We start from the raw sequence: 12805 nt of genomic DNA on the forward strand, positions 1-12805 counted from the left end.
TTGGGGATCTAATTTTCCACGACTTCTTCCCTATCCCCATTTACTGACTCATTTGCATAGGTGTCTGGTACTACCACTCAATCTCTTGGAGGTTTTGTGAAAACAGTCAGTCTGGTTGATTCTTAATGTTTTTCTAATTGCAGTTTTCAGCTCTTTTAGATATATTATGTCTGTTATTGCTAGTCATTAGCTTTCTAGCTTCCAAAATGTGTGCTTCTGTTTTCTCATTTCACATTCTTTCCATCCTTTTGAGTTTATACCTTAAAAAAGACCTTTACCATATTAGGGGGGAAATGGGATAAGTGCTTAAATAATCTGCTGTCTGAATCTTACTAGAATAAAATATAAGTACATATTTATGATAAATATAGTAAAGAGTCATGTTAGTTTTTTAATTAGGACCCCAAATCTGTAAATGTTGACTGTAGAGAGACAAAGCTTTCTAGTAGCATATAGTAAAAAGATTTAGAGACTTCAGTGGACTTAATATAAGCCGTAGCATAAAGTAGATAATAGTGCAGAAGATTAAAGGCAGAATAGAGGCAAATGGAGAAGAGACCAAGAAGCAGTTTTGTGGAAAGGATACATTAACCCATTTTGTCCCATCTTCCTAGATGTGAAACACCTATAGAAACTTAAATATAGTAATAATATATATTATAATGATATTAAATATAGTAACTCTAATATTAAGAGTATATATATGTATGTATGTATATATACACACATGTATGCTCTAGGTTATGATTTTCAACCTACCTTAATGCACATGTGACAACTTCCCTGAAATATTCACAGAATTGAAAACTTGGGACTTGATGGATTTATAGAAGTTTAGATGTGGAACAAAAGAAATGAGTACAGCCAAACCCTCATAAACATCAGTGTGAATTATTGGATCGTGGAAGATTAAAACTGAAAGTAGGGAAACTGGCTAGGAGGTAGCTATAGTAATTACTGCAGCAATTTAGGTTGGAATTACTAAGAGAGTGAGAATGGATAGGAGAGGATTATTTTAAGAGATAAATGGTGGAACTGGAGACGAATGTACAGAAAGAGTACACATTATAAGTCAGATAGACCAAAGTTCAATCTGTAGGATTTCTAGGCCTTCACTTTAAGGTCTTGTCTTTAAAACAGAAATGATATTACTTTCCTTGCAGTGTTGTGATGATTATATAATATCAAATAAAACTGGGCCACATGGGAGTAGGTAGACTCTAAGATCAGCAGTGGCTGCAAAGACAGTGATGACAAAAGTAGAGTGGCCTCTGGCTTGGATAACTCGGCTCACTGCCGTCTCTGAGATGATGTCCTAACATTTCTTGGCAGAATTTGTTTCTTCTGTGTGCTCATGCATTCTTCATAACTCAATTGCACTCTGCACATTGTTTACAAGTATTTGTTTATCTGCCTGTCTTCCCAGCTAAACTACTGGAGTGCCAAACTATTCTGTGCCATTCTAGGTAGGCACTTGGTATTTTCAGTGCCTGAGGCCACAGAGCTTGCTACATGGTAAATAGTAATTGTTGGATGGTTTAAACAAATAGTTTGTATGACCATCACATTTAATAATGTTGTAAAATTAACACCTCAAAAACTATCACTTTTTAAAAATATTCTTAATTTGTTATAGCTTCGGCAGTTATCCCGTGTGAACCATCCTAATATTGTAAAGTTGTATGGAGCCTGCTTGAATCCAGTAAGTTTGTCACTTTTTCATTGTCATCTTGTCTAGAAGAAATGACATGACAGATGTATGCAAATATGTAGTACATGAAATTATTTTGATCTACTCTCTTAGGTATATTTCTGAAAAAAACAGTTGTACTTTATGCATTTGATATGTTTCTAATCTTTTAGCGAAACAGTATATTAGAGGAGTTGTTTTAGGTGGCCTTATCTATTAACCTTATCTACTTATTAGTACTAGAGAAAGTCACCAAAATATTTTGTGATTATATTTTCATATTCATCTCCACTCTTAGAGGACACATAGAAGACAAAGTGTTTAAGTCATAGATATCACCCCTTCATTTCTTAGTTTAGCACACATGATAAAGACCAAAATAATAATTTTTAATATACCTATAAAATCAAGAGGTTGAATTTAGTTTTCCAGGGCTCTAAGATGCTATATAGCTCCAGTTAATTCTTTTGGCATGTTTCCTTTAGGTGTGTCTTGTGATGGAATATGCTGAAGGAGGCTCTTTATATAATGGTGAGTGTCATTAGACCTGTCTTTATCTGGTAGATTAAAATAATTTGAAAACTTGTAATACAAACTAAGTTATTTAATGTTCTTCACAGTTTACCATCACAGTTCCAAAAGTAAGTCATTTAAAAAAACTCTTAAAGATTAAAAATGAAAAGATAAGATGCTACATTAGTATGTGAGATTTAGAATTCTAAGTATACCAATTTTCAAATTGATTGTACTTATAAAACAGTTACATTGATTTTTAAATTAACATTTTATATAAATTTGTACTTTATATTTACTGTCTATGTTTCCTTCATTGTTAATGGATTATCTAGAACTTCATTGTTTTATTTGATTGAAGTACTGGTTTTTAGTTATTATAGACAGTATAATTATAAATATCTTGATATGCCCATCTTAGTTTTGTACTATTTCTGTGCATCTATTTTATTGTAGTGTGACTAACACTGCTTGTCATTTACATTTCTGTGTGACTATTAATTTGAAAAAGTATGTAATGTATATTAATTTGGATGTACAAATAACATTAAATTGAAATCCTATTAAATGTTAGGTATTTATGGCTGTTATCCACTCAAAATTATTACATATTTCCATCTTTTTTATTTAGAAGAAAATTGAGAGCAGGACTAATAAGAACAGGTGTAGAAAAATACCTGATCATGTGTTCTCAAAGAGCTTGCATTCACATTGTGTCTTTTGTTATATGCAATAAAGTTCTTTTTAGTTTGTGCCTTTGTTTTGCAGTGCTTCATGGTGCTGAACCATTGCCATATTACACTGCTGCCCATGCAATGAGTTGGTGTTTACAGTGTTCCCAAGGAGTGGCTTATCTACACAGCATGCAACCCAAAGCTCTAATTCACAGGGACCTGAAACCTCCAAAGTAAGTTCTAATAATGTTAACACTTCCCTCCCTGTCTCTCTCCACTTTTTGCCTATTCCCTAATTCAAGGTAGTTGTTGACCATGAGTTTCTTTTTTCTCTTCCCTTTTAGCAGAGTCAAGAATATTTACTCATTTCTTCATCATTTTGTCATTTCTCTAAGGTTATATTTTAGAATGTTGTCTTTGGGGAGATTTTTGCCTTTAATAAATAACTTCTGCCTTAGATTATCAGACTTCTAGAATCTGTTAGCCTATTGATCTCATTTTGTGTATGCAGTATATAATATTACTCCTAGACATTTTTCAAGAGCAAACACAAATTTGACATATTGTTCCTCTGTATTCCTAACAGTGAGCACAGTGTTCACACACAGTAGACATTTCACAAAAATTTACAGTGGTATTACTTGTCCTTTCAGAGGAATGCAAAAGGAATTTCTGGCATCTGGGTAGAAATTAAAATTATTCCATATTTTTCCATATCAAGAATCTTGGGATTTTGAAAGAATTTGAATAAAATTCCTTAAATAACTTTAAAAGGCTAAAACTTTTGGATTTTTTCATTTGTCTAGATATTCAATTAAAGAAAATATACATGAAATGTATTATTATTTTTTTGTCTTAAGTTTTTTTCCTTCTGTACTCATCTATGAAAGACTAAGAGCATCTCCACATATCTTCTTCCCTCCACATGAAATTTCTCTTAGGAAATCAGTCACAGTGTAACAGTATACTCTTCATTTATTTCATTTTCTTGATACTGGCTTAAAACATTAAAGCATCCCTTCTGTTATAATTCATCACTCTCATGTTTACTCTGATGTACTCTACATAGTTCTAAATCTTGAAATTGTTGTTGGTGCAAGTGTGCCTTCTACTTCCACACTTAAAATGAATTCTGTTTTCCCATATCCCTGGTAAAATAATGTTTAAGCTCTAAATTCATGACATTTTTATTTTTTCATGTGTCTCCCATGTCTTAGTTATCTATCTGTCTTGATCGGTGAAGAAGAAATCACTTAGTCCTTTTTTTCCTTACTGATATTTAGTCCTCCCCCCACCCCCGCTCTATTAACACAGAGTTGAATGCTTAAAAAAGGCTTTTGAGAATCATAGCTCTCACAGTAATACATGACTAATGATTCAAAGGATTTAGGTAAGCATGAAGCACAAAATATTTTTTTTTCCTGGAGGAGCCAGAACCATCAGATGCAATACCCAACAGTGTCCTATTTCATCGCTATTAGGATGTGTTTTGGTTTTGGAATAAATGACTGGTTACTGAATAATATATATAAAGAAATATCTTACACAAGGAAGATATTTACATTTTCTAACATCTTTTTGCATTAATCAAATAGTTTAACCAGTGACCCTAATATCCTTCAACAATATATCCCATAAATTTTAGATTGAAGTAAATCTAAGCCTTATGAAGTAAATTCATAAGCCTGGCATGACTGCCCAGAAATATCCTAATAAAATCCAAAGGATTCTTCTTTTGCTAGTAAATGCCACTAATATTTACAAGAAGTTAGGTCTGGGTCCTTCATTTCCCTCAGCATGATCTTTAGTTGAATTCATCCTATAGTATTATAAATCATCTTTGGGGCACCCAGTATACTAGTCAGACCTTAGAATTAGAATTGATTTCCTATAATATACTAGGGAAAGGGAATTCTGTGGATGGCTACACTTTCATATACAATTGAATGTACACACACCTGCTAAGTCTTATTGTCAGTGGAAAACCAACAGCTTCTCTGATTAAGAACAGTTCCCAGAATAGCACATAAAGAAGGGACCCGATGATTTGGTGAGGAGTTTTACATAGTGTCACGTTGAACTGTGTCCCTCTTTTATTTTATTTATCCTTTGCAAGTTGATTCACATGTACCTCAGAAACTAAAATGTGCTTTCAGTCTTAACTTTGTGACAGTAAGCCCACAAGATTTAAATTCAGATTTCATTGAGCCTTGAATGTCATGTTCAGGATTGGTAGATTGTTGAAGACTTATGAGAAAAGGAGTACAAATTATAAATGTCATTTGTAAAAATTACTTGGATATATTGATTTTTTACCAGGATGAAATAAGGAAACCAGTTACAGAGTATTTGTATTGCCTTGAGTAAAGGGTAATAAGAATTCTAACAAGAACAATAAGTTGGGGAGGTTTTTTTGTTGTTGAATTGAGTATAGAGGTAAATTGCATTAAGCATTTTTTTTTCCATTTGAATTATCATGGGAGTATTTTTGGTGTTATAGAGATGGCTTTCTTAGTCACAATGAAATAAAAAAAAATGATTCTAAATCTCTCCAATTAGAATTTAAGTATAAAATTATATATACAAAGTTTATGAAATTTATAATTAAAATTAGTTCCCATATTCTAATGACTGTTGAATATAAATATAGTATGATTTTTATAAATTATATTACCCATCTCTATTTATTTGTCATCCAAAGCAAAACCTAAGTGCCTCTTCATAATTATAATTGGATAATAATATCACCTAGAGAATCTTAAGTTCTGAAAATTTTCTGGAAACCTTTCAGTAGGTTATTTTAACCATAGTAGATTTGTACTTTTCCCACACACACATATTCTAGACAAAAAAAAAAAAAATAGTTTGAACATTTTTAGAAATATCTTCAAAATGAAAACATTTAAAAGACTATTTTTTTCTTGTATTGGTATATTTTACTTTAATTATATGATGTCATTATTTTTCAAATAATAATACATATTTGCCGGGTTTGTGTTCTCGCGACTAAAAGGCTCAGGGGTCACTCTAGTTAAACTGGGCTAACTGGGCTGCACGAAATAACCATACAAGAGACACAAATACCTTTTTCTTTGGAGTCGCTGTGACGGCTCCTCTGACCTTAAGGGTCCGCAGAAAGAGAGAGAGCGAGAGCACGTGCTGACCCCTTTTATTGAGGAGAAGCTATTCAAATGAGGCAAGGGGTCAGGTTTCAGGGGGCTGAGTCTGTCTTCATGATGTCCACTGTCAGCAGGTTGACTGACATCTGGGTAGGCCACACCCAAGGGCACAGTAATCTTCCATGGAAGATTCTATCCTAAACAGGGCAAGGGGTTATATTACAAAGGAACAGGTGAGCATAGCTTCACCCATGGGGCTGTAGCAAGACACACCCATTTCTGTGACTGAGCACCTCAGCACCCAGCTGGGGAGTGTAACTCAGTCACCCATAAGGTTGGCTTCCCACACATATTATGATTGGACTTCTACTTCCAGACACCATAATGTTGAGCTGCTGGAAGTTTTATAAACCCCTTGCTTTATTTTGGCCAGGGAATATTGAGGTCAGGACAGATTATGGAGCTAGAAATGAGGACATCAAAATGTGAGTCTGTTAGTCTCCCTAAGATAGCATTAGATTATGGTCAGTTAATTTTTACTGATATTCCTCTGAACTCTTTGTGACCAGATAACATTTCACAGAAGTTTAATGATAACATTTATTTTGTTTAACTCCTTTTACCTTTACAAATGTCACTTCTTTTATTGTAGAATCAAATATTGGTCTTATAACTTTTTGTTTTTTGTTTTGTTTTGTTTTTAAACAGCTTGCTGCTGGTTGCAGGGGGGACAGTTCTAAAAATCTGTGATTTTGGTACAGCCTGTGACATTCAGACACACATGACCAATAACAAGGGAAGTGCTGCTTGGATGGCACCTGAAGTTTTTGAAGGTACAATGACAGAAACAAGATATGACTGATAATTTATCTTACTCCATGTGAATTGAATATGTATATATAAATTTTCCCTGTATCTATGGTTTTATTTTTTCATAGTATATAATTTAGGAACAAACAGAAGTCTGAAAAGGGTTTTAAAAATATAGCCTTAGATTCCAATTTTATGGCAAAATTTAAATTGTCTGGCATCTTTCATGCATATTCAAGCACATGTGTAGCTAATCTTCATTGTTCACAGATTTCATAATTACAAAATTGCCTAGTTACTACACTTTACTTGTAACCCCCAGATGAGCACTTGTGGTGGGTGCTGTTTCTGTTATTCATATACCATGTGTATAGCAGTGCACATTTTAAGTCACCCAACATACTTCCCAGTGTAAGTTGAAACTAGATGAAGTTCCACCTTCTTTTTTTTGTTTTCTATGCTTGCTTTATTCTCTTGTCTTAGTATATACAGATTTGCATTTTTTAAAATAATTTTTTATATATGACACCAGATTGCATTACTATTCATATTACACAAATAGAGCACAATTTTTCATATCTCTGGTTGTGTACAAAGTATATTCACACCAATTCGTGTCTTCATACATATACTTTGGATAATAATGTCCATCACATTTCACCATCATTTCTAACCCCTTGCCCTCACCCTTCCCCTCCCACCCCTCTGCCCTATCTAGACTTCCTCTATTCCTCCCATGTTCCCCTTCCCTACACCTCTATGAATCAGCCTCCTTATATCAGAGAAAACATTCGGCATTTGTTTTTGGCGGGATTGGCTAACTTCACTTAGCATTATCTTCTCCAACTCCATCTATTTACCTGCAAATGCCATGATTTTATTCTCTTTATTACTGAGTAAAATTCCATTGGGTACACATGCCACATTTTCTTTATCCATTAATCTATTGAAGGGCATCTAGGTTGGTTCCATAGTTTAGCTATTGTGAATTGTACTGCTATAAACATTGATGTGGCTATGTCACTGTAGTATGCTATTTTTAAGTCCTTTAGGTATAGACTGAGGAGAGGGATAGCTGGGTCAAATGGTGGTTCCATTTCCAATTTTCCAAGGAATCTATACTGCTTTCCCTATTGGCTGAACCAATTTACAGTCCCACCAGCAATGTATGAGTGTACCTTTTTCCCCACATCCTCGCCAACACTTATATTGTTGTTTGTTTTCATAATAGCTGCCATTCTGACAGGAGTGAGATGAAATCTTAAAGAGTTGTTTTGATTTACATTTCCCTAATTGCTAGAGATGGTGAACTTTTTTCATATATTTGTTGATTCATTGTATTATCCTTTTCTGAGAAGTGTCTATTCAAGTCTTTGTCCCATTTGTCAATTAGGTTATTTGTTTTTTTGGTGTATAGCTTTTTGAGTTCTTTATATACCCTAGAGATTCGTGCTCTATCTGATGTGTGAGGGGTAAAAATTTGCTCCCAAGATGTAGGCTCTCTGTTCACCTCACAGATTGTTTCTTTTGTTGAGAAGAAACTTTTTAGTTTGAATCCATCCCATTTATTGATTCTTGATTTTCTATCTATTAAGAGCCACATTTTCCCCACTTAGATGATTTTATTGGTGATTTTTGCTATTAAAAATGGTTTCCAATTTTAATGATGCCCAGGTATAAGAAGGCTGTGAATTTGTAAGACAATACCTGAAAATGCATGTGTTAGTTAGATAGCATTCATTTGGACATGATTCACAGTTAAAGAGTTCAATTTTAGTAAATCAGTGTTACGTGTTAATAAGGTTCTTTAAATAAGCAAACTTAGCACAGAAAGTTGTTTAAGTTGTTTATCGATTAGTTTATAAATTTTGTGATAAGACACATCAGGGAACCTTAACCCTATATTTTCTGTAAAAGTAGTGATTCAGTGTTAAGTCAGTGTTCGCAGATACTTTAGAGAATAGAAGTGCTGGGAAAAATGATAATCAACTGTACTTTGGTCTAGAGATTAAAAATTAACAGCTAAAAGTTTCAAAGAGCATGTCTTTAAAAAATGCAAATAACTGGGTAGAGAAATCTGATACTAAGAACTAAAAATAAAGGGTGTTTATGTTTACTTTCAAGTTCTAAAAGAGTAGTTCAGACTTTATATACTAATTTTCTTTTTCTTTTTCTTTTTTTTTTTTTGGTACCAGGGATTGAACCCAGGGTTGCTTAAGCACTGAGCCACATTCTCAGCCCGTTTTTGTATTTTATTTAGAGACAAATTCTTCCTGAGTTGCTTAGGGCCTAAGCCTCCTGAGTTGCTAGGTTTGCAGGCATGCGCCACTGCACCTGGCTATTACTAATTTTCTATATAAAAACATTTAAATTATCTTTTAAATGAGAGAAGTTGAACTTAAGCTATCTGGTTTATGTGTTAGAAAGTATGAATGCCCATAAAATTTGCATTAAGTAATCTCATTCTGGCTATAGTTTATTTCTTTTATTTTTGCTAAGATTTTGTTTCTTTGTTTTTTAGCCACCCCAGAGAAAGAAAAAATGCTATGTAGCTTTTACTTGAGTGGAGCTGTTTGTGGACAAACAAGTATCGAATTACATAAAATTAAATAATATCTTCTGGTTCATACACAGAATGGATATTATTTGGCATTTTTAAAAAAATACGTATTTAATAACTTTCTATAATGTTAAAAAGGAACAGTGTTACTGTAATAAGGAGAGCCAAAATATTTGTTCATATAGAAGAGTAATAGTTAACATTAATTGTTTAGGAAAACAAAACTTAGTCTATTAGACTGTAAAATTTCTATATTTCTGAAAGATGTATCATCTGGCAGCACCTGTACTCCAAATAAGATTGTGACACAATTGCAGTACTACATTGTAGCCTACTAATTAGCATGAAAATCTATCAGTATAATAATGTTTCATCCTAATAACAAGTTGTTTTTGTGGGTATTTGTTTTGGTTTGGTTTTAGGTATGTTTTTTGGCTATTTATTGTGCAGATTCATATTCCATAGTGGTTCTGTAAATTTTGGTTTATAATCTGTTCCTGTAAATAGGTTAGCCATAATTTCCATTACTTACAACTTATTTTTAAGTTTACAAATTAAGAGTTTTATCTCATCATATATTGAGAAAAGAACACTAAATTTAAAATGTCTTGCTCTGATAACATGCAGTGTAGTGTAGCCCATTAGAGAATAGGGGGAAATTTTAAGATTAAAAAATTACAGGGGTCGGGGTATAGTTGATTGGTAGAACACATGTTTTGTACTTACAAGGCCCTGGAGATTCAATCCCCAGTACCACAAAAAAAAAAAAAAAAAAAAAAAAGAAAGAAAGAAAAATTACAGAAAGGAATTTACAAATATTTCTTACTCTGCCCCAGAGAAATTATCAGTCTGTATATATAAAAAAAACTTGGCCTCTTGATAAAAAGATAGAAAATAACTTTCCAAAGTAGATTGTTTAGTGTATGGTTGATCCTTAATTTATTAAAAAATATAGTTGTTGAACAAATTTAAGGTACTTATGAAAGAATAATTGTTTGGCTGTACATGTGGCAGCCTCTTGTTTTGGTTTTGTATTGAGGTACCCAAAAAATTCTGAAAGTGGTTATTTCTATATTTCATGTGGAAAAAGTTTCAAGATTATATATATATATATTTTTTTTTTTTCTAGGTAGCAATTACAGTGAAAAATGTGATGTCTTCAGCTGGGGTATTATTCTTTGGGAAGTGATAACACGTCGGAAACCTTTTGATGAGATTGGTGGCCCAGCTTTCCGAATTATGTGGGCTGTTCATAACGGTTCGTGAAAAGAAAATTTTCTTTAATTTACTTTTTCTATTTTCTACTTAGAAGATTATTCTTGTTAAAAAGAAATAGTGTTACTGTAATAAGGAGAGCCAAAAGAGCCAAATAAAAATATTTTTCCCTAACATTAAAATGTGCAATTTTTTGTTACTAGACTGCTTTCTTATTACCAGTCTCTATTCTCAACCCCAGATTCTAGTGGGGCAGTGCAGAAATCAATCTTGTCTTCCTCATGGAGCTGAGGATGTTTGCTAGTGTACTGATTTGGGAAGGACCATCACTGCACAGCTAGAGCCTGTTGTCTCTCTCCGGGGGATGGAAAATTATCAGACTAGACTCTGAAAAGAAAAAAAATTACATAAATAAATGTTAATTTATTAAATTACAAAGATCTCATCTCACATGGTTATGATAAATGAAAAAGTATATCCTTTTTCTCCTGGGGAGGCAAGGGTTTTACCAAGAAGAAGCAAGAACATATAATAAGAGATTTTACTTAGGCACAAACAAGCAAAACACAAAGCACTTCACATACCCTTTTTTTTTATGTTCTCACCCATTCTTATTTTATAAATTAGCAAACTGAGACCTAAAGAGGTCAAATAACTTGCCTAACATCACAAGATTAGTAAGTGGTAGAGCAGGAATTCAAATCCAGATCTCTCTGACTCCAATGCTTATATTTTTGAGTCATGTTAACTTATGGACTCAGCGTTCTTGTAACCCTTTGATTCTTTTATATTTCTAATGATGTTTCTCTCCCCATATGATGTTATAATGCATCTTATTCATTAATGAAGTTACTTTGCATTTGCCTTGAGAAATAAACTAAGAAGGAAAATTATTTAACCTTCCTAACTTTAGCATCACTGTTATTTCAATCACTTGATTATAACCATTCTAATTAATTCATTTTTATTCATTGCTCCACAAGTGATAAAACCAAATGTCTGCCTGTTTAGGTCATTTATAGACTGTCACATTGTACCACCATTGCACTATTTTTAGCCGTTTAATCAGTTTCCTGGAGCATCTTTAGTGTTGTTACTTTTATTGTCATTGTAGAGAATGCTAGAACATTGACCAAGAGAGTTTATTTTCTCTTCCTCACCATTAGTTGTCAGTAAATGATTGAACATTAGTGAAATAAACTAACTTGCTAATTGGCTAAGTTACAACGATTGCATATTTGAGGCCTTCTTTAAGTGTAAACCTTAGTAATAAAATTACAGGCTTGATAATTTTAAAAATTTGGCAGTTTTCAACTTGTGAAATAATTGATTCATAGTAGTCAAAAGGTCTGCTTCCCACAAAAGGCTTATTAGGAAGCAGTGAGTATAACACCATAGGTGACCACTTTTTGAATATGGAAGATGATTTTCTAAACACATTTGAAATTTTTTAAGCCTTAGTTATTTGTTAAAAGAATGTTTATAACAAATCAAATATTGTTAATTCTCAGTCTTAGAATTGCCATAATTTGTTGTAAACAATCTATTTCACCTTTTTAAAGGCATAGTTTCCTATTATGAAAATATACATAGATAGACTAAATGCTAACCTGAAGGCCCAACAAATACTTTTCATTAATTCAAAATACAGCCCTTAAATTACAAGATCTGTAAAATAAATACTGTTTTAGAATATGTATAAAAAGCTGGCTCCATTCTGTTGATAAATATGTTCTTTTCCCACCTCTTATTTTCAATTATAGGTACTCGACCACCACTGATCAAAAATTTACCTAAGCCTATTGAAAGCCTGATGACTCGTTGTTGGTCTAAAGATCCTTCTCAGCGCCCTTCCATGGAGGAAATTGTGAAAATAATGACTCACTTGATGCGGGTATAATCCTTCTTTTGAGGGGCTTTGGGTTGGGAGAATTTAATATATACTCAGTTTTAATGGATTTTTAAAGTAAAGAGCACAATTATTTTATGTATTTTCCATGTTAGGGGAGATATTACTCATATAATCAGAAAAGGAAACATTAATTTAGAAAAAAAGTTTAGTTCTTTATAACAAAAAATGGCTACGTGAGGTTTCTGGACTTGCTTCATAGTGCTTACATTAGTGGACAGTATGTTTGTTTCTAGGCCTGTTGCCTCATCTGTAATGTGAGAGAAGCTGAATTAAATGATATTTAAAGCCTTCACAAGATTTAGGTATATTATG

General features: G+C 32.9%; 1 protein-coding gene across 4 annotated transcripts in view; it reads left to right on the forward strand.

The window, feature by feature from the left end:
* The window catches only part of Map3k7 (mitogen-activated protein kinase kinase kinase 7), a 64562-nt gene that overhangs the window by 16579 nt on the left and 35178 nt on the right, over window positions 1-12805 (forward strand). For all 4 annotated transcript variants that reach the window (XM_026410894.2, XM_026410873.2, XM_026410886.2 and 1 more), the window contains exons 3-8: window positions 1637-1702; window positions 2176-2221; window positions 2972-3110; window positions 6705-6829; window positions 10496-10624; window positions 12345-12475. In XM_026410894.2, the coding sequence (XP_026266679.1) occupies window positions 1637-1702; window positions 2176-2221; window positions 2972-3110; window positions 6705-6829; window positions 10496-10624; window positions 12345-12475 (636 nt within the window). The remainder of the gene's footprint in view (window positions 1-1636; window positions 1703-2175; window positions 2222-2971; window positions 3111-6704; window positions 6830-10495; window positions 10625-12344; window positions 12476-12805) is intronic.

The sequence above is a fragment of the Urocitellus parryii genome, chromosome 8, assembly GCF_045843805.1.
Source record: "Urocitellus parryii isolate mUroPar1 chromosome 8, mUroPar1.hap1, whole genome shotgun sequence".
NCBI classification, from domain to species: Eukaryota; Metazoa; Chordata; class Mammalia; order Rodentia; family Sciuridae; genus Urocitellus; species Urocitellus parryii.